The sequence below is a fragment of the Rhea americana genome, unplaced genomic scaffold (genome assembly GCF_003343005.1).
Source record: "Rhea americana isolate MKP2758 unplaced genomic scaffold, rheAme1 scaffold_28, whole genome shotgun sequence".
Lineage (NCBI taxonomy): Eukaryota > Metazoa > Chordata > Aves > Rheiformes > Rheidae > Rhea > Rhea americana.
In genome coordinates this window covers 4,723,633-4,742,769 of record NW_028186401.1, presented here as the reverse complement: position 1 = coordinate 4,742,769, position 19,137 = coordinate 4,723,633, and the positions used below count along the sequence as shown (strand labels likewise).

General features: G+C 43.4%; 1 protein-coding gene across 13 annotated transcripts in view; it reads right to left on the bottom strand.

The window, feature by feature from the left end:
• Positions 1–19,137, bottom strand: part of AKAP13 (A-kinase anchoring protein 13) — a 230,946-nt gene that overhangs the window by 5,843 nt on the left and 205,966 nt on the right. For 10 of the 13 annotated variants that reach the window (XM_085308646.1, XM_085308649.1, XM_085308656.1 and 7 more), the window contains 18 exons: positions 17,434–17,569; positions 16,350–16,462; positions 15,197–15,343; positions 14,341–14,591; positions 13,603–13,728; positions 13,380–13,497; positions 12,607–12,855; positions 10,204–10,280; positions 8,754–8,935; positions 8,587–8,669; positions 8,069–8,248; positions 7,115–7,279; positions 5,572–5,642; positions 5,088–5,132; positions 3,944–3,994; positions 3,044–3,493; positions 857–1,169; positions 438–491 (listed from right to left, as the gene is read on the bottom strand). In XM_085308646.1, coding sequence (XP_085164772.1) covers positions 438–491; positions 857–1,169; positions 3,044–3,493; positions 3,944–3,994; positions 5,088–5,132; positions 5,572–5,642; positions 7,115–7,279; positions 8,069–8,248; positions 8,587–8,669; positions 8,754–8,935; positions 10,204–10,280; positions 12,607–12,855; positions 13,380–13,497; positions 13,603–13,728; positions 14,341–14,591; positions 15,197–15,343; positions 16,350–16,462; positions 17,434–17,569 — 2,811 coding nt within the window. The remainder of the gene's footprint in view (positions 1–437; positions 492–856; positions 1,170–3,043; positions 3,494–3,943; positions 3,995–5,087; positions 5,133–5,571; positions 5,643–7,114; positions 7,280–8,068; positions 8,249–8,586; positions 8,670–8,753; positions 8,936–10,203; positions 10,281–12,606; positions 12,856–13,379; positions 13,498–13,602; positions 13,729–14,340; positions 14,592–15,196; positions 15,344–16,349; positions 16,463–17,433; positions 17,570–19,137) is intronic. The other 3 variants (XM_085308652.1, XM_085308658.1, XM_085308651.1) reach the window with 2 other exon arrangements.

Below are 19,137 nucleotides of genomic sequence, written 5' to 3'. Positions count from 1 at the left end.
TTACTACAGGAATAATGGACAGCGAAGGACCCTGCACTCCGGGAAACTCCACTGCCCACCCACCCCACTGGGTGCCTGAAAAGACTGCTGGTTCTGTGACGAGTTTTAATGAAATTACATCCCATAATTGCAGAGCCTTCCTGTGCACTGCACATGCCAGCTGGAAAACAGCAAACTGGCAGAGAGTTGATAGGTGTTAGCCCATCATCGGAGGGCATGAGATCAAATTTCTTGTGGCTCACAGATCTGAGGTGCCCAGCTGCACATGGTGCTGCTCCAGAACCACCACAGAAAATCACTGCATGGAGACAAGATGCAGTCGCAGCAGGAAAAGACGAGGCAACTAGAAGGGCTGCGAGTATTGCTCATAAATGGTAACGCACTGGCAAAGCACCCAGCAGTGCTGGAGGGGACGAGCAGGAGTACCCCAACCAGACCTTTGACAGCAGGTGCGCTGACGCAGGGAACTATCCGCCTCAGAGCAAAGCAAGCTGAAAAACACAGGAAGAATGCGGTTTGTGAAGCTGCTCAGGAAGGACCAGGGAAGGCAAGGAGTAGAGAGTACTGCGTGTCCCTGAGACACCTCCCAGGGCTGCAGGACAGTGTCCTGCAGCAGCCACAGCCCACAGGAGAGACATGGCTCCTCAGATAACCCTCTGCTTTCTTTTGCAAAGGATGACACAGAGAAGATTGCTGTAAGCTAGGAACTCCACTTATCACATCTCATTTTCTCCATCCCTCCGTTTTACCATCCCCGCTCAAGGCTAGATTTCGTTGCCTCCCCAAATTTGCTGACTGAAGGGAAAAGCCAGCTCGATGACCCTGAAAACTATCTATGATCTCCTCTGACACTCACCAGATGGTTGGGAGCGATGTCCTTTGCCCTTTTTCTTCTTTTCTTTTTTCTCCTTTGGTTTGGCTAAACTGAAGAGGCGGGTGGGCATCTGGGGCTGTCCTTCAGCAGCCTTGTTAGTCTGGTTTGTTGTGCTGAGCAAATGGAAAGTGCTTTTCTCTTTGTGTGTCCTTGAAAGACTATTCCTTTTGGGGGAGACAGACAGTTCTGCATCAAAGTGCCCCTGTTTGGGAAGGGAAGGGCTTTTCTGCTTGGAGGAATCGTCGGTGTTGGGCAGGGAGGGGATTCTTGCAAGTTTGTCATGTAGATTTGAAACCTATAAAAGAAAAATAAGTGTTTTATTGGTGCATGAAAAGGGCTGGTAGGGAACATGGATAAGATGACATTTCCCAGAATGCTGACAGAGATTGAGCTTGCTATTTTCAACATCTAGCCCCACTGACCAGATAAAAAATGGTCCTCTATCCAGACAAAGCAACGAGAAAAGCAGCCCTCTCTGTTTAAGACAAAAAGACGAGGCATAAAAAGAGTAACACTCCAAAGTCTTTTGCTCCTACATGCACTGTGCTATGTATCAACAAGCTGAAGGCAAGTGTTCTGTAAGATCTCGACACTGGGACTCACCCTGCATCGTGCTCGCGTACAGACGGTGGCAGAAGGCCAAGGAGCAGCGTGCCTCTCCAGGAAGGGAACGCAGCACGCCGGCTCGGGGAGGCGTGTGTCAAAGGAAGCCTTCCCAAGCGAAAGATGAAAGTGAAATATTTTCCTGTTTTTTTCTAATGTCTGTCTCAGGATGTAATTGAGCTCTGATGCATTCAAAGGGAAGATCAAAACACCAGCTCAACAGAGCCTCACCAAACCCGCTATTAAGAGCTCTGAAACATCAGTAAGGTATCTGCCTCCAAAAGTTGCTTACTCTTCTTGATCTACCAGGCTTCATGGTTATACCTCTCAGCCTTTTCCATAGCTTTCCTATGCTCCTAATATGTATGTATATGCTTGATGCTGAAGCAACTTTGTTTTAAAAGTGGAAAGTTTCTGGCTTGGTCAGGAACGGGGGCTGTTAGGGAGCAGGCACCCTTCTAATCATTTGCTATTCAGAGTTCACTGTTGAGCTCCACAATTAGTCCATTCTGGCACCCAAAATCATTTCTGTTCCACAATCCAACATTTATAAACTAATTTTGCTACAGCTCAAAGCAAATTACATTCAGAATTAGTGAGTTATAAACAAGGAAATGATCAACAACAGACTTAAGGCTCAAATTCAGCACAAGTTTTGCAAACATGGCATGTTTTCCTCAGCCAAACTGCTGCACTGTAATAGAAAATAAACCCCAATTTGCTAAAAAATGCACAGTACAGAACAAGATCTGTGCATAGGCTTTTCTTTCTGGTCTGGGCAGCAAGATATTAGAAGCCTCTTGTACCAGAGCAAGTGACCTTTGCTTGCTGAGCCATGTCTAGCTGGCAGATACTCAGACTCCTCAGGACAGGGGCAATGTCCATCTATCTGCTAGATATCGAGAATGCTTTTGGAGGCTGGCATAAGCATGAACTCCAAACAACAAGGTCTTCCTCTGTAGTTATCAGTCCTTTATTTATAGGAGTTTGCAAGTGGTTTCTGTGACAGCAGAAGGGTGCAAGTAACCAGCAGCGCTTGCTCTGTTTCTGAGAATAAATTCTCACTTGCCTAATCGCACTGCAGAGCTGAAGTCTTGCGGGGTAAGGGTCATCATGAAATGCAATACATGCCTCCCTGGATTTCCTAGTGTGCTTTCCACAACCCAGCCACCTCTGTTCCGCCATTTGCCTAAAAATGGCACAGAAAAGTGAGCAGAGCACAGACGACCTTACAGGCAAGGCCTCCTGCAGAGACAAGGTGTTACATCTGTGCTCTTCCCTGGGGACTGTCAAGAAGCCTGAACACACGACGTTACATCAAGGCCATGCACATGAGGGGCAGCACCTTGGCCACTCTTAGGGTGCAAAAAAAAAATGCAGCAATGAATATCATGTGGAAAAAAAAAGATAGTTTTAAAAATCAGGCACTGTGTTTCTAGATCCAGACTTGAGTCCATCTATTTCCCCACCTCAGCCAGCCCAGCAGCTGGCTGAGTGCCTGGAGAGAGGCGGCAAGCTCTCGACAGAGCACCGCTTCCCAGCAGCGTGGCTGCTGGCAGCATTTACCTGGTTGTGGTCAGGCTCTAACCGCGTTTGAGGTAATCGCTCCATGTCTCTCTTGAGCTGCTCCTTTTCCCTCTCCAGCTGTTTTTGTGCTGTACGAAGCCTCTCCAAGTCGAGCTGGTAGGAAGCTTTCTTCACCTGCAGCTCGTCCCGCTCCCGTTCGAGATCCTGACGCCCTCTCTGGACTTGCTCCTCTCGCTGGGCCAGGTGGGCCTCCTGCTCCGTCAGCTCTTTCTCCCGGGCTTCCCACTCCTTCTCTCGCCTCCGCTTCTCCTCCTGGTGCTGCGCCTGCTGCTTCTGCAGGTTGGCTAGCTCCTGGCGCTGCTTCTCCAGGTTGCGCTGCTTCTCCTGCTCTATCAAGGAGTTCGGCCGGGAGAGGCTCCGCGTCAGCGCTCTCTCGCTCAGAGCCAGCTTCTGGTCCTCGATGAAGGTGTCCTGCTGCAGCACCACAGCCTAAGAGGGGAAGGAGGGAGAGAGAGAGAGAAATCACTGCAGCCCTCTCCACAGACAGCAGCTCCAGCGCTGAGCAGCTCACGGGGACACAGTGCACAATCACTTCATCCTCTGGGGTACCATAGCCCAATGCTGCCGGTTTACTGCTGGGCAGTCAGAGGATGCAGTCATGGCAGGTTTTCTGGCATAGACTAGGTCTCAATCTCCCCCACCAGCTTCTCAAATTCAGGCTAGCTCTGATCTGTCAGCTGGTGGTTTAGGCAGCAGCTAATTCCTACTGCTCTGCCAGGACACTGCACTCCAGCCTGCTGCAGGCTGTTCAGCCATGCGGGGACAGGAAAGGCAAGTGGGCAGCAGGGATGGGAGTGAAGTGTGAGTCACCATTATCAGCCAACGGGATGTGCAGTTTGGGCAAGTGACATGCAAAAGAGAAACAAATGGCTGGCCTACCTGCAAAGCACTGAGCAGCTTATGGAGGTTGGTAATGCTTTGGAGAACCTGCTGCAAGGAAACAGAAGCGTTGCTAGTTAGACCTCACTTGGGTGCCAAGACACCAGTAAAGCACTCTGCTCTCCCACTAGGACCCTTTGAATCTGTCTTACGAGCCAGAGCTTTGTAGACGGTGGCCACCCTTCAACCCCGACTCCCCCCTTTCTCATGCTTCACCCTCTGCCGCACAAACCGGCCACAATACTTCTCTTGGACACCTCCCGGAGATGGTTAGCATTACTTTCCTCACTTTTCTAGCAATCAGTGCAGCAAGCTGTCACTTATCAACAACCTGTCTGCAGCCCCTGAAGTTCACAGACTGCTGTGGGAAGGAAACATGTGCAGCAGTGCTGACCTCGCGGGAGCTCTCGGGGTGTCTCCTTGAACTGTTTCCTGCAGCACCAACCTCCTCATGAATAAACAGAGCAACTTGGATAAAATCTAAGTTCATTTCAAGTTTTCAGGAAAACAATTTAGACGCAGCTGAATGCTAACACAACGTGCACTGGTACAGTGCCAAGAGCAAGCTGCTCTGGGGTGATGCTCTATTCCTAAACATATTTTTAGCCCAGCTACAAATTTTCCGAATCCTGTCTATCCTACAATTACTTTTAAGACCTAAACAAAGACCTACCCCAAATCAATCGACAAAACCAGTAGTATTTGCAAGAGTTGTGTGATAGCTAGTATTAAGAGAACAACTTCTCATTCTGCCATTAATGCTAATTGGGAGTTATGAATGCATATCAATGAGAGAACATAAATCTAATTTCCCCAATTCACTGCACATGCAACATACAATTAAACTCCCTCTATCTGCAGATGCACAACAAATACAGTCCTGCACATCCTAGCAGTAATTAACCCTTGATGCCCATAATCAGCACATATCATCCTGATAGCAAGCAGATGACAGTCAGTGAATTCCCTGTCTGAACATCCAAAGTTAAATAGAGGACACCATGGGTCTAGTTTGATGTATTTAAAAGTCTGCATGCACTTCAGCATATGAAATGTATTTTCTCCTATGCTATCGCCTATCGAGACAAATTCAACGGGCATTTAAATGAAGGAAAAACGTTCAGGCAACAGAATCAATTCTTACCTCATTATTCCTTTTCAACATGAACATAAGATTAGCATTTCCACCCTATGAAAAGATCACATAATTTTAATATGAGGACAAATGAGAAATCACAGCAAACGTGTTTTGAAGCACTTATGATAAGGACATTAAAACTCTCCCATTTTCCATTCTGGGACAATTCATGTATGTTTTTTAGGCAAGTAAAAATCATATAAAAGCAAATGTTAATTAGGGATCGTTTTGTAGTGATATGATGAACTGATCCACAGCAAGAATGGATGCAAGGTTATATTTGACCTTGACATTTCAACAATGATGCATAATTAAACACGTGTTTTAGTTGATCTGCAGACAGATGGCAGATAACCTGTGCCACATAGGAATATTATTCATTTCACATGGCTTTCAAGTGAGGATTTTACAGTAAAGTGGTTTTGACTACGCACTTCCAATTTTATTTCATTTTAAAGTTTTTGTGGTACGTCTAATCATAAAGAAATACCTTCTTTAAAATGCTGTCTGATTCTGTTCTCCGAAGGTCCTGAGCATCGTCGCCTTCGTCCTTCTCTCCACCTAAAGGAAGGAGTCAGCATTGACAATGGTTATTTAACATTTTAAGCTCAATGCGACTTTTTGCTAACAATTTCTCCACAGACTCAGTCATTAGAAACCTGCATCTTCAGAAAGACACTGGAGTCCTCTTCCTAATTTCCCCTGGATGGCTCGTCAGTGCTCCCAAGCAAGACCGAAGCGATCGGCAGGGCTAAACGGGCTGTGGCCCATGCGCAGGCCAGCGCAGCCTGCTCCCGCGGCACGGAGGCTGCCGCACGGCTCTTCAGTCTCCCACTTCTTGCCCAGCTGTGGGTGCCCTGCTGCATGAGAGGCGCTCCATGGGGGAAAACCCTAGCTTGCTCTGGTAACATCCCTGCTGCTTCTCTTTTAATGATGCATAATGTAGTGCACACCTGTATCTGGAGCAGCGTGAAGGACACCATAGCTAGTCCAAAGGCCCTCTGCTCCCCTTTCCCGCAGACAGGCTTTGCTACGAAAACCTCAGTCCTCCTCACCGAGCTTTGCTCCTGTGCCTCTCTATCGGAGGAAAACTCCTCCCTGCCACTTCGCTGGGGCACAGAACAAAGGTGGGGAAGGTTATAAACCTTGCCCAAGGTGGCACTGGCTGTGAACAGCGTAGGGGGTGAGCTAGGCTATGAATAGCCTGAGGTTGTCCCATTGATCACTGCAACAGAGAGAGGCACAGCCCCAGACAAACCCCTCCAGCTCGCAGCGTGAATCTATTTGTCATTACCGTGACAAGGCCTGTTGGGAGCTTTGCAGCTTTCCAATGGCTGAGGAAATCTCTACATACTTCTCATGTCTGACTGTCTGGAGCTAACACTGCAGAAGGTCAGACAGGGGCCCCACAATCCCAAAGCTGAGAAACACACACTAGCCCAGCACAATGGACAGTATCGGGAGCGTAAGTGAGAGCACAGAGCAAGGAATTCAGGGACGTGGAAGTTTTTGATGAGGGCAGCAAAGAAAGAGAGCATTGGGAAGCAGCCAGCTAGGCATCTGAGAGAAGCATTTGTCCATTTTTTGTGAGGAGACTTAACTGCAGGAGTAACATGCAGTTGTATGTGGGACACAAAAGCACAGGGAGCACAGGGATGGGAGGAGGCACTTCATTCAGCAATATCCTTGTGTGTCTGCAAATGGAAGAGCATCATGAAAAAAATGATCTATAAGGAAGCCAAATGAGTTCCTGCGGCACACTGGTAAAGGAGGAGGGATGATTTAGAGCACGGAGAGAGAAGAGAGTCAGGAGTTCAGGTGTTTAATCCTTTCAGTGCTCTGGGTTTTTAATAACCATCATTCCCCCTGTACATACGCTCGTTTTCTCATCTGGTATTTGATCTATCTGCTATAATGGGAGGGGAGCTGGGAAATCAGAATTCACCAGCTGCTAGAGTCCTTCTGAAGCAAGAGGCCACAATTACATTATGTATTATTAACAAGTGCTGATATGCACACATTTAACTACTCACCCTTGGAGGCGTTCATCTGATGACTGTCAAATCCTCCAAAAGTTTCTGCCCGTCTAGGGAGAGATATGGGGCCAACTCCTCCTTCTTGTTCAATGGCGACACTGTTGACCTGCTGCCCAAGGGCACTGCCTAGGCTCCTGCTCACCAGGCCTTGCAGCAGTTCAACTGATAGGATAAAAAGCAACAATATCTCTCTTAAAGATCATCTCTCTTAAAGATCATCTCACGCTTTCCGAGCTGTTTGCTTCCCAAATGAGCTCAGGCTAGAAATTCACACACTTTTCAACACTAGGCATTATTTGTTCTACGGCCAAGGCAGGAACAGTGCACGTTCCCCCCTGTAAAAGTTCAGTCTGTCTGGGCATAAACTCCAGCATCTGGAGTTTTTCACTGGCTTACACCTCCCTCCCTTTCACTGGGCAATCTTGGTATGCTCTGACTACAGCATCTAATAATTTTTACCCTCTTTGGAAATCACACTAGAAAGCTGCCCAAGTTTTCATCTGCCCTTTGATTTACCAGTAGGCTTATTTGTCCTTTGTTGCACCAGAAATGCCTGCTGGAATCAGAGCCCACCTCTCATACTGTGTTACCCTGCTGAGACTGAAGTATTGCAAAAGACAGGAGGGTCCAAACTTCAGACAAGGATGAGACCCTGGGCCACCCCTGACCCCAGCTCACATTCAATGCAGGGTTGTTCTCTGTGCTAGGATGTCTTTTCCGCCCTCCTTCTAACAGCCATCAGTATCTGCTTCCTCTTCTGATCCCCATTCCACATCCCTAACACAATACTCACAATTGTGAGTAGCAATGTCTATCTATGCTCCATGCTGTTATCCATTAACTGAGAAAGAGATGACTCCCCCTGAAAAAAACATGCTTGAGAACTGAAGGATTCACTACGAGTCGGACGTGTGGGTTAGTGTAATTAATGTGCGTCCTGGGCTTGCTCACCTTCATTTATTGCACTTTTCATAAGGGCTTCTCCTTTTGGTGCCTCCTCTGTATTGGCTCTGAACAGCACTCTGGAGCCTGGCAGGTCGTCTTGCACAGAGCAGTCTGCCATGTCCCTGAAGATCTTCTCCTTTTCCTCCAGCAAAATGAGGATCTGCTTATCCTTCTGCTGAAGTTGCTCTGACAGGGTGAACAGAAAACAGGAGATGAAGACAGAAAATAAAAGCTTCAGCAAAGAAATGAAGTGATTCTTGAGATAATGGCCCCATCTAGTGGAACATGATGATACAGCCCAGAACACCATACAGCAAGAGCACTCAGCAAGCTCGGAAATGGGATGCACAGAGAGGGGCAAAACAAGGATTTCACTTATTTGCTGGGTGCAGGATTCTCACTCCCATTAAAAACTCACAGTTCAACCAAGCACACAGAAAAGGGCCACAAACCCCACCACTACAATTCCTGAAAATTTTTCAGAAAATACCCCCAGCTCTTTTCTGTACTAGGAATTTGTTTACCTTTCAATTCTCTCACTTTTGTGTCTGACACTCTCTTTTCCAATTCAGACTCACTAGGGACTCCTTCATCTTCATCCTTATCCCTGGACGAGAGAGACATGTCTCAATTACTACCATAATATGACCATGTGCAACAGCCACCCCACAAGAACAGTTTAGTGGCTTACATGGTGTTTATTGTGTCTTGAATGATCTGTATCCAGCTGCTACGCTCTTCTTTGGAGCTGGCATGGACTTCCACCATCTCAGGATCTTTGGCACCCACGCTGATCAGGAACAAACCCTTCTCTTCATGAGCCACTTCTCGTACAATCAGCTTCTTCAGGGAGATCACAGTGGATTTCTGGTCCTTCAGATGGAAAAATGGGTGAGGAAGGCAAAAAGTACCAGAGTTTTCAGATATAAACTAGCATTCAAAAGATCCCAATACCAACACAGTTACTTCTCTCAGACTGTAAACGTTTTCTGAAGCTATTGGTTAATTAAAAAATATAGCATTTTAAGGATAGGACTTTGCCTTCCTCTATCAATCTGGCAGGAAAAGCCATTTCACTTTCTTCCAACCCAACAAATTAATTTAAAATTGGCTTTGTGGCTTTGCAAGGCTCTGTCGTATTTTGCTCTATCTCCAGCAGACCTTTTACTCATCTCCTCCTGCCCACGTTCTCTACTCTGTCATTAATATCGCAGCTCCTTAAACTTAGTGAAGCTTGCTAGCGCCTGCTTCACATACATTATCTTGGCAAACGCTCCCTAGGATGGAATGATATCTTATTTTCAAATCCCACAAAAGCCCCACTGTTCTCAGACGCTTACAACCGACTCCCACGACAGACAAGATTTTGAGGGATGCATGGCGTGTGCTATGGGCCCTGTGTAATCAATCCGCTTAGGTGAAAGCTCCCCCTGTGTAGGGCACTGAGTTTGTGCAGATCATTGAGAGAGATGGAATAACAGACCACTGCTTTCAAAAAATTTGTTCAAAGGGTGAAGAGAACACAAAGAACAGAAAGCCTAAACCATGTCTGCAAGGTCCAACTTCAACAGATCCAATTAGGTACTAGATTGTCCCGAGCGGGTCAGTGTGCTGGGCCCTTTTATGAGGGCTGCCTTCAAAAGCTAAACACATTCAGTTTCGTGCATACAAATATATGCCTCTGACATGAATATGTAAGCTGTTCTGATGAATTTACTGCAGCGGCAGGCTTTTCTTCCCCCCTTAGCAGTTCACAATGTATTAGGACATTTTCTTCTGCTAAGATTTGTTTTTACAATGTTCACATTATCCTATTACCCGTCCCCCCACCTCAATCACTGCTTCAATTTGCACAAACTGAAAAGGAGTAAGTGTATCAAATGACAGGCATATATTCTAGGCCAATTATTAGCTGTGCCAAGGCACTGCAGAAATCACTGAGGGGAGGTGGGGAATGAAGACATGTTTTCCAACAGAAAAAGAATGGAGTCTGCTCAGGAAACAAAACGGTTATAAGCAACGTAAACCTAAATGCCAAGAAAACTAAGTTGTTTAGCAGGCAGTGGCTGGCTTCACTACAGGACACACATCAAGGATCTTTAAAATAGAAAAGGAAGGAAAAGAATATGCCGAAGCCTTACCAGTGAGGCAAAGACATACTTCTGGTCCTTCTCCTGAAGGAATACGAGCATGTCAGAGAGGAGAACAGCCTGGACTTCTGCAAAAGAAAAAGAATACCAGATGGTATAAAATCCCACTCCTAAACAGCTTTAGCTTTTCATAACACTGATGTCCTAGCTGTTGGGGAGCAGTAGGGCTGTTTCTGCAAATCCTAGAAGTGAGACCAGTCTTCTGTGCTGTTTGTTCTCCTGGTTGGCAGGAGCAGTAGCTGCTGCAGCAGCAATACGAACAGCTCATGGAAAGGCAGTGTCAGATTAACTTTGAAGCACTTCTTTGTGGTAGGGAGAACTACACCTGAGAAACCTCCAGGACTCCTACCTCATCCATCTAAACTTCAATGCTCCTCTCCAGCCACAAGCTAGCTGACAGTTGTGGCAAGACAGAAGAGCGAAAGCTAGAGACACTTATTGAACATAACCACTGTTTTCTCAAACAATTAATATTTTGGTCCTTGAGCAAGAGGTCTGCACAAGAAGTTTGGGGTTTTATGGTTATCTTGTTGAGTGGTTTGCGGAGCACAAATTATCGTGCAATAACAACATTTGTCAGCTGTAATTTCTTTCCCAGGAAATACTGACTTGAGGAACCACTACTAACTCCGCTCAAGGACAAACACAACTCTTGGTAAATCCAAGGGGAGTTAATGGAGTCTGCATGAGAAACAGGACCTGGCTTTCTTTCAGAGGAGAAGAAAGCACAACATGTAACGAACACAAAATTTTAAACCAGCATACAGACTTTTCTCAAAATACACATACAGCCTTCCAAGTCTTCTCATGCTATATCAAAATAAGTTTGCACAGTAACTACTAAGTATAGTGTTACCTTTATCCCTCAGTACCAAGAGGTTTTTTTGTAATATACTTGGGAAATCTTGTGACAGAGATGAAGCAAACCGAAAAGTTAAACCATCCCATGGGTAATTCTTTCCACTCTGTTTTGGCAAGACATAAACCATCTCAGATAAAAGAACCAATAAATTTTTATCAAAGCTGAAAAATGATCTAAAATCTCTTTGGAGGCTTGTATAGGTCTGTATTTGATTCCATTCTCCCCTGTCGTTGTATTTTCTGTGCCCTGTGCATGAGGGGAAATGCTAAAATCCTCCAAGGAAAGCTCTTCCCATGCTCCTCTTTGCAACATTTCAAATCCCACAAAATAGTGTGTCTGAACTGGGTACTCTCCTACTGGACTCTTCGGCTTGTTCGCAGGACCTGCTTTTGCTGGGAGCTTATACTACAGACTGAGGTAACGAGGGCTGTGATTTAGGAATGCAGATGCAGCCTTTATTTATCACAAGATTTTGCAACAGCAGCATGACTTGCTCCATCCACCACCTAAAGTCAATAGTACTCTTGGGAGCCTAAGAAAACATCTGTAAACTTCCTGTTCCCAAAACCTCACAATAAACATTATCCTATCTGGAATTTAGTGTATTGTTGTCTCATTGCACAGCATAAGACCAGCTACCAGACTCTGGTACGATGGTTTAAACAGCCGATGCTGGAAGTGACAGGAACAAAATCCCAGTCTTTGTGACAAGTCTGGAACAGAGCATCATCCACTGTTAGCACTACTGTGGTCCCAGCTTAAGGTCTCCTTGGGAGATTTAGTGCTTAATTCAGTAGAGAACATCATTGCAATGATTTGCTCAGTAGAGTAATACACTTCAGAATAAATTATCTCCATTAGACAACAAACAAAAGCAATTCAGAAGGTCCAGTAACTAATAATACACATGAAACAAAGTTTGAGGAAGCTGCAGGGACACCAGAGCCCCCGCATTCTCCTCACTTCCCCCCTGAGTGCAGTGTCAGTATGCCTCAGCAGCTTAAGAAGTCTTAGTATACTAAATGTCTGGGACATCACTCTGGAGAAGTAGGTGGGGGCGGGGATGTCACACTGAGCCTGAACAGCACTACTGTAGACCTTTAGAGCAAAGGAGATGCAATGCTGCTTGTGGGTAGAGACACTGGAACTTGCGGTTTTTAGCCGCAGCATGTGCTTCTGGAATCATTGCACATGCGTGTTTAGGGCAGGGACATGACTTAATACTCTGGGCAACTGTAGCCTCATAATGTTCTCATGGCTCAAAGGATCCACTGGCAATTACGCTCCTTGGCAGACACACTAAGACCTCATTCCCTTGTGAGCCTTTAGCAAGCATCCAGTCATAGGGCAGATAAACAGCTATCACCTCAGAAACAGCCCAGGGTATCAGAAATGCTAGGATGGAGATTGAATCCAAAGCAAGTAGAAAACTACTTTCAAAATCTCTGAAAGTAGAAGAATAAATAATTGCCAGGGATGGCAAGTCTGAAGGGGAATCCTACCCCAACAACTGCAAGGCAAGATATTCTTACCTTTCAACCGGCCAGCTGCATTTTTCAGTGAAACAGGCCCATCTCGGATCAGCTTTCGATGCCGCAAATCCTCTTTTGCAAACATCTGGCCACTCTTCATCCTCATGATGGACTTGCTATCTGTCCGGTTGTAAATCTCATCAAGACGCATTTTCTTTTCGTAATTGCTGACTTTGCTATTGACTGCAGCAATCACATCTTTAACGAGGTTTAATGACTGAGTCAAGTCTTGATGTTCCACTTCATTTTCTTTGAACAGAAACAGAAACATCTTCATCTCATTTTGTCCTTGTGTGGATTCCAACTTGCCACTTCTACTCTCTTTTTTCTTTGCTCTATCTCAAATTCCTGTATTATAATTTTTAAATACTTTCCTGAGACAAATTACATTTTCCTCCTTTATGGAGAAATTCACAAGCCCTTTTGGACATATGGTTGAGGTTGGGAGCTATTCCAATATGCTCTGTATACAGACAGTATATATGAAACACACAAATTGACCACATATTTCAGCCATTACCCAAAAAAATAGGCTGAGAGATTTCCCAGTCTAAGGCTGTTACTCCGTAATTATCTAGGGATAGATTCATGTTTGCTAAATCAAGGAAGCCAAATAACTAATCCTGAAAGGAGACATGAAACCCAGTCATTTAATTACAGTAGTACTAGGCAGTAATGAGAAATCTATAAAAATCTCCTTCAGATGAAAAGGATCCAGGAAACTTACACCATATGAACAAATACATGCTTAGAAGAGAGGAATTGGTCCCTACCTTTGGTGTACTGCAGTATCCTTTGTAACAAGACCGGGTACTTTGTGATTCTCTGTGTTACCAGCAAGATACACTCAGGAATTCCAAGACGTCTCACCACTGAGCTGCTCATTTTTTTCTAAGGAAAAAAGAAAAAAAATCAATTCTGGTGAGGGAAATGCTCACCAGAGTGTAGAGCGGACATAATTTTCGTATCATCTGTGAATCTTCTATCAGGTCCTACCTTCACAAACGCCTGAAACCGCTTGTCCTTTGAGTACAGATCTTTGAAGTTATTTACAGCCTCATTGTGATGCCCGCAGAACTTGCCGTATGTTTTCTTCATTCTCTCAGCATTTTCACCAGAGAACTGCAAGACATAAGACACAGAGATCTATTAGGCTCTTGGCACAATATCCCATCATTGCCTGTCGGTCTCTCAAAAGAACCATATTAGTCCAAAACATGCTAAACTAAACAATTTATCTCTAGAATTTGAAGAGTTGAGTTTGGGACTTCATTGCATTCACGCTGAATTAACACAAACTCTATGATTCCACCTCAAGGGGCTTAAAAGCACCCCAAAATGTCAAGATGGACAAAAGAAAGAAAGGAGAAAATACAGGTGCGGAAAGTAGAAAGACCCATCCAAAATTATACAGCAGGTCAGTTACTCAGCCAAGAAACAGGACTTGTGCACTGACAGCTGTGGGCTACTAGCCTACCCTGCAGTTCATGGTCGAACTGTTCTGTGCTATCATGGAGCATGTGTCTCCCCCAAAATATATACTCAACAAATTGTCATCACTGTACCTTAACCTGAAAGAGCTCAAAGTGCTTAAAAAAGCAAAGGCAGATATAGGGAAAGCAAAGGCACAATCAGCTGTGATTAGTAAGTGTAAATAGAAAGGAAGGAGAAGAAAGAACTTGAGTGCTTGGTTTCCAGCTATGTAAGAAAAGGCAATTATTTTCCAGAGCTCACCTGGTTCACCAGGATGTCACCTATCCTCTTGATAACAAAGTTCTTCTCACTTTTGTCTGCCAAAGACTCCTTCTTCCTTTCCAGAATCCGCATGAAAAATTGATTGTGGATGGACAGCAATTTTTCCAGACAGGGGAAGATCTTATCCACTACTTGTTGATCATACTGCAGCTCCTTTGTCATCCCCGCACTGTATACATCACTCATGATCTTCAGGGTGCGGACATGATGCATTTCTGTCTGCATTAGTTCTACATAGGAAGAGGACAGGGTCAAAAACCTGCTCACTGTAGAGGAAAAGCTGTCACTGGAAAGCTCTGCCATGCAAGCTTCTGTAGAGTGGTTTCCAAAAATTTAATGATGTCAGACATTATTCAATAGCTTTACCTTTGGAAGAAATACGGGTGACAGAACAGAGGAGCCCAGCAACAAAGAGCCTCTGACATTGCTACTAAGGTCTGAATCTTTGTCACTTACCTCAACACCGCACTTCCAGCCTCAACATAGCTCATTTTTGTTGCAATACAGGATGGCTCTTGTATCAGGAAGGAAAAGACACTAATAGAACTAGTTATCTGCTTTACTGTAACGGGGTTTAAATGTCCTAAGCAGACAAGTGAAGAGAGGCAATTTCTTTCTTTCTTTCTTTCTTTTTTTTCTGATGGCTTCCACATAGAAAGGTAGAAAGACAATGCCACCACAGAAAATCAATTTTCTAAGAATTTAAGGAACCAAATTTTGGCTTTTGAGAAATCAGTGTAAATGTTCCAAATGATGGGCATAAAGTTTTCCAAATATATAGAAGTACATAAAAAGTTATTTAAAAATCAGTGAAAAATTGAAATGCATGTCTCACCATAAATGACATCTTGTCGTTTGACAGTATCTTTCTTCTGCTGTCGTAGAAACTTGCTGTCCACTACTTGGCTCCAGGATTCTGCCTCCAGCTGCTTTGAATCTAGTTCAAAGTCTCCCATCAGCTGTCCTTCATTCATGTCTGCACCTTCACAAAGCAACACAAGCGTTAAGAAGATGCAGGTAACTTGTCCCATTTGAGATTCTTGCCTATTCAACAAGTTTGGGAGCTCTTCATTATGCCGCTAGCATCACACACATTCTCCTTTGCCAGCACAGAAATGATTATACCAAGTAAGGAGTATGTTATGAAAATCACTTTTAAAGGTTAGTTGTTCACTGCACAAAAGTAATTCATAATTTTCACATACACCAAATTTTAATTCAGACATAAAAAACAATGAATCATTAATCTGTGATGTAATGGCACAGAAATTAACACACAATCAACTCCTTCATTTGTATCACCAAATGGAGAGAACTCAGAGCTACATGAAGTCTGCATTTTCAAGATTAGAAAGGTAGAATTAATGCAAGTGGAGCTGAATGCTACATGTATTACATACATAAATACATATACAAGATAGATTGTTTATTTGTGCAGGAACTGAGAAATCTTCTCTCACCACCAGCATGTCCTTGTTTAGTTCTTTTCAGGTACATACTGCAAAAATATTTATTTATTTTACTCTGGAAAACTTCATGAAAAAAAAAGATTATAGTTGAGAAATGAATTTAACTTAATTAAGTGACATAACTTTTGAGAGCAGAAAACTAACTAAACAATACCCTTCCTCCCTCCCTGCTACAGGGGAAAAAAAACTACCAGTATGAGAAAAACAAAAAGATGCAAAATATGTGCTGAAATGAATGGAATTGAATGAAGGAGGAAATATTTCTCCCTGAACTACACTCTAAGTAAGATAGCAGTAATTGAAACCTTCCATATGTTTTCCCACAATTCAACAAGCTAGAGAAACTACTGTGTGGGGCCTTATTTTAGTTTATCATGGTAATACTCTTATAAAAAGTCATTACACTTTGATCGTCCATTAAAATAAAAACTCACGTTGAAACATCAAAACAGATATTCCATTTTTGGAAAGCAGCACTGAGGCCTTCCTGTTGTTATACATGTCATGGGGATCTCTTACCCTCATCACTTAGTGACTCCATGGATTCATTCACCCGGCTGATTTTATGTAAAGAGTCTGTAGACTGCGACAGGAATTTCCAGCTATGTATTAAGCTGTCATCATTGCCAACTCTGTAGACAAACAAACACAGAATGTAGTTCAGGACATCAAAACCCACTCAATAAACTTTGCAAGAATACAGAAGAAATGTCATTTTAAATGCAAATGGGAAGCCAAAGTAAGTGTTGCCCAGGAACGCACAGAAATGAACCTCTTGCTTTCTACCGACCACACAACAGGATTAACAAGCCACAGGATCTAAACTTCTGAGTGATGGTGCTTCCTCCATGAAGGATCACAGATTAAGTTTTATGGTCTGGACAACTTTTCATTACTTTCCATTTTTATACTGTTACTTCCCTTCCTCATTTGGTTGGGTCAGAGAGGGACCAAAGTGTAATATGGAAGGCTGCGCAAGAGTCTTCTAACCAGCTCTGAGCAGGATTAGAAAGATGAACTGAAATAAATTTCATCATGAATCCCACAATACCCAAGGTATGTCAGTGAACCAGAACACCCCAGCCAATGCTGCTATCCCATAAGATAGAGAGTTGGCCATAYGTAAAATTGGTCAGTACTCAGGTAGTTTAGGAACCTTAGGTTACCATGATTTTTTGTAATCGATTATGTAAACTGTATTCCTAAAACATCAAGAAATCGCCAACTCTTCGCATTCACCCTATCATTATGGACATAAAAGTTARTAAAAGACCGAAGTTGTAAATGTGTGCTCACGCTATGTACCAAGTCCATGATAAAAATTTCTTCCTGGAGCTCAGAGCATTTCTGTGAAGCTGCCATGCATGTAGCAAGGCCAGCTCAGATGCCTCTGAAGTCATGCCATCGCCAAACTAACCCAGTCAATCTGATTGTGCCTAATAGCTGATGGTATCACATATAATATGRGTATTTCTGATTTTGTGATTCTCTTTCCTACCTTTAACACAGATCATACTATAAAAACCTATTTTTAATAAGATATGATTTTTTTTTAAGCATCAGATGATACACATACACTTACATGCACAGTGAGGAACCTTACCCTGCAATGTTCTGTATGGAGACGCTCTTTGAAAGTGCTGTAGTCTGTTGTGATCTCCTGTTATTGAATATCGAGGTTACGGTGTTTTCATCAGGAGCAAGTATTGCAGAGCGCGGGCGCTCCTTAGGTTGTGAGTCTAGAAGGGAAGGGGCAGCTGTGTTATTAACTGCAATAATGATAACTTAAAGAAGCTGGGCCCTAAAATCCACCTCCTTTTCTCTCTAGAGTCATCACCAGCATATCCTCAGYAAGTAATACCAGTCATAACTCCAGTGAAGTCTGAGGTTTCTGACTCTCCTGAACCACTACTGTGGTGTGCAYTAACATAATGCAGGATACAGTCATGAAGTCTCTATTTAAAGCAAAGCCCCATTCACTTTGGAATTTTGCTCAAGTAGAAAACATGAATGTTAGTTCCTCAAATACCTTTTAACAAAGACTAGGTGTCCTGCACAATATTAATGTAGTATGATTGATATGAGCTATCTGGGAAACTCTATCCTCTTAAGACACAATATGCTTAACTCTAATTCAATTCTACTGTGTAGAAAGAAAATCAAAGATGAGGACTTATTAACTGTTATCTTTTCTGTGATAACATCACAGCTCAGCAGTGTTCCCGTGCAGASAGGCAGGAACTGAATCCTTCTTACCAAACTAAGCACTGCTCTTTTTCAAGAAGGAAAATCGACTCCTTTGTGGGGCTGACTATTCTGCACTACACTTAATGCAAGATGTGGATGGAATATGCAAGTCCAGAAACATACACTTGGGCAAGCGAGTTTAAATTTATTCAATAAATAATCATACATAGCAATCTACTATGTTGCTTTTTAATTTCTCCAGGCAAGGAATTCCTATATTTATATACATCATCATGCTTCTGGTCAAACTTTTTGGGTTTAATTATCGGTACCCACCACAGAGGGACACCAATCTATAGCTCATTATACAAAAATGAACARCAACTTTATTTCCAATCTTTCCATCTCAATTCAAAATTTTCCCTGCTTCAGGTGGCTTTCTGGTTTCTAGAGTGGTACTTCTGAATTTCCAATAAAACCCACAAAGGGTACATCTATACTGCACAGTGTAGTACCATCTAGTGATCTCCAAGCTGGTACAAATAAGCTTGTCAAATCATAGTACCAGGGAATCCATGAGGACTATTTCATTTTCACTTCTTACCCTTCAGTCACTCTGGGTAACTCTACAGCACAATGCCAGCATGCAGAATTTGTCAGTATTGCTCCTGTTTAAAATTAGCCTTTCTATTTTTTACTACATCAAACTATAAGAATATTTAAAAAAAAATATTTTAAAACAAACATCACCTCWACTTGCAATCTTAGCTTTTTATGTTCACGTAATATCCATAGCCAAATTCTTTTCAATGTCAGACACAAATGAACATACGCTCTCCCRTATTTTGTGGACTCATCAGCTGCAGCCCTTGCAGAAGTCAGAGCAGTCAAGYAGCTATTCTAAATCTGACATGGCTTTACATTTGCTTAAAGTTACTTGGACAGTGCTGAAGTGGARAAAATGTCTGCACAACTGCAGCATAGCTTCTGAAATCCTCAACACTGCTTATTATGCCCAGAGGATGCTCTCATCCCTGTATTTTTAAAGGTTTATCTTTCATAATATGGAATACTAGTTGGTCATAACAGTTAAGAACAGCAGCTAGAGACCACCATCAAA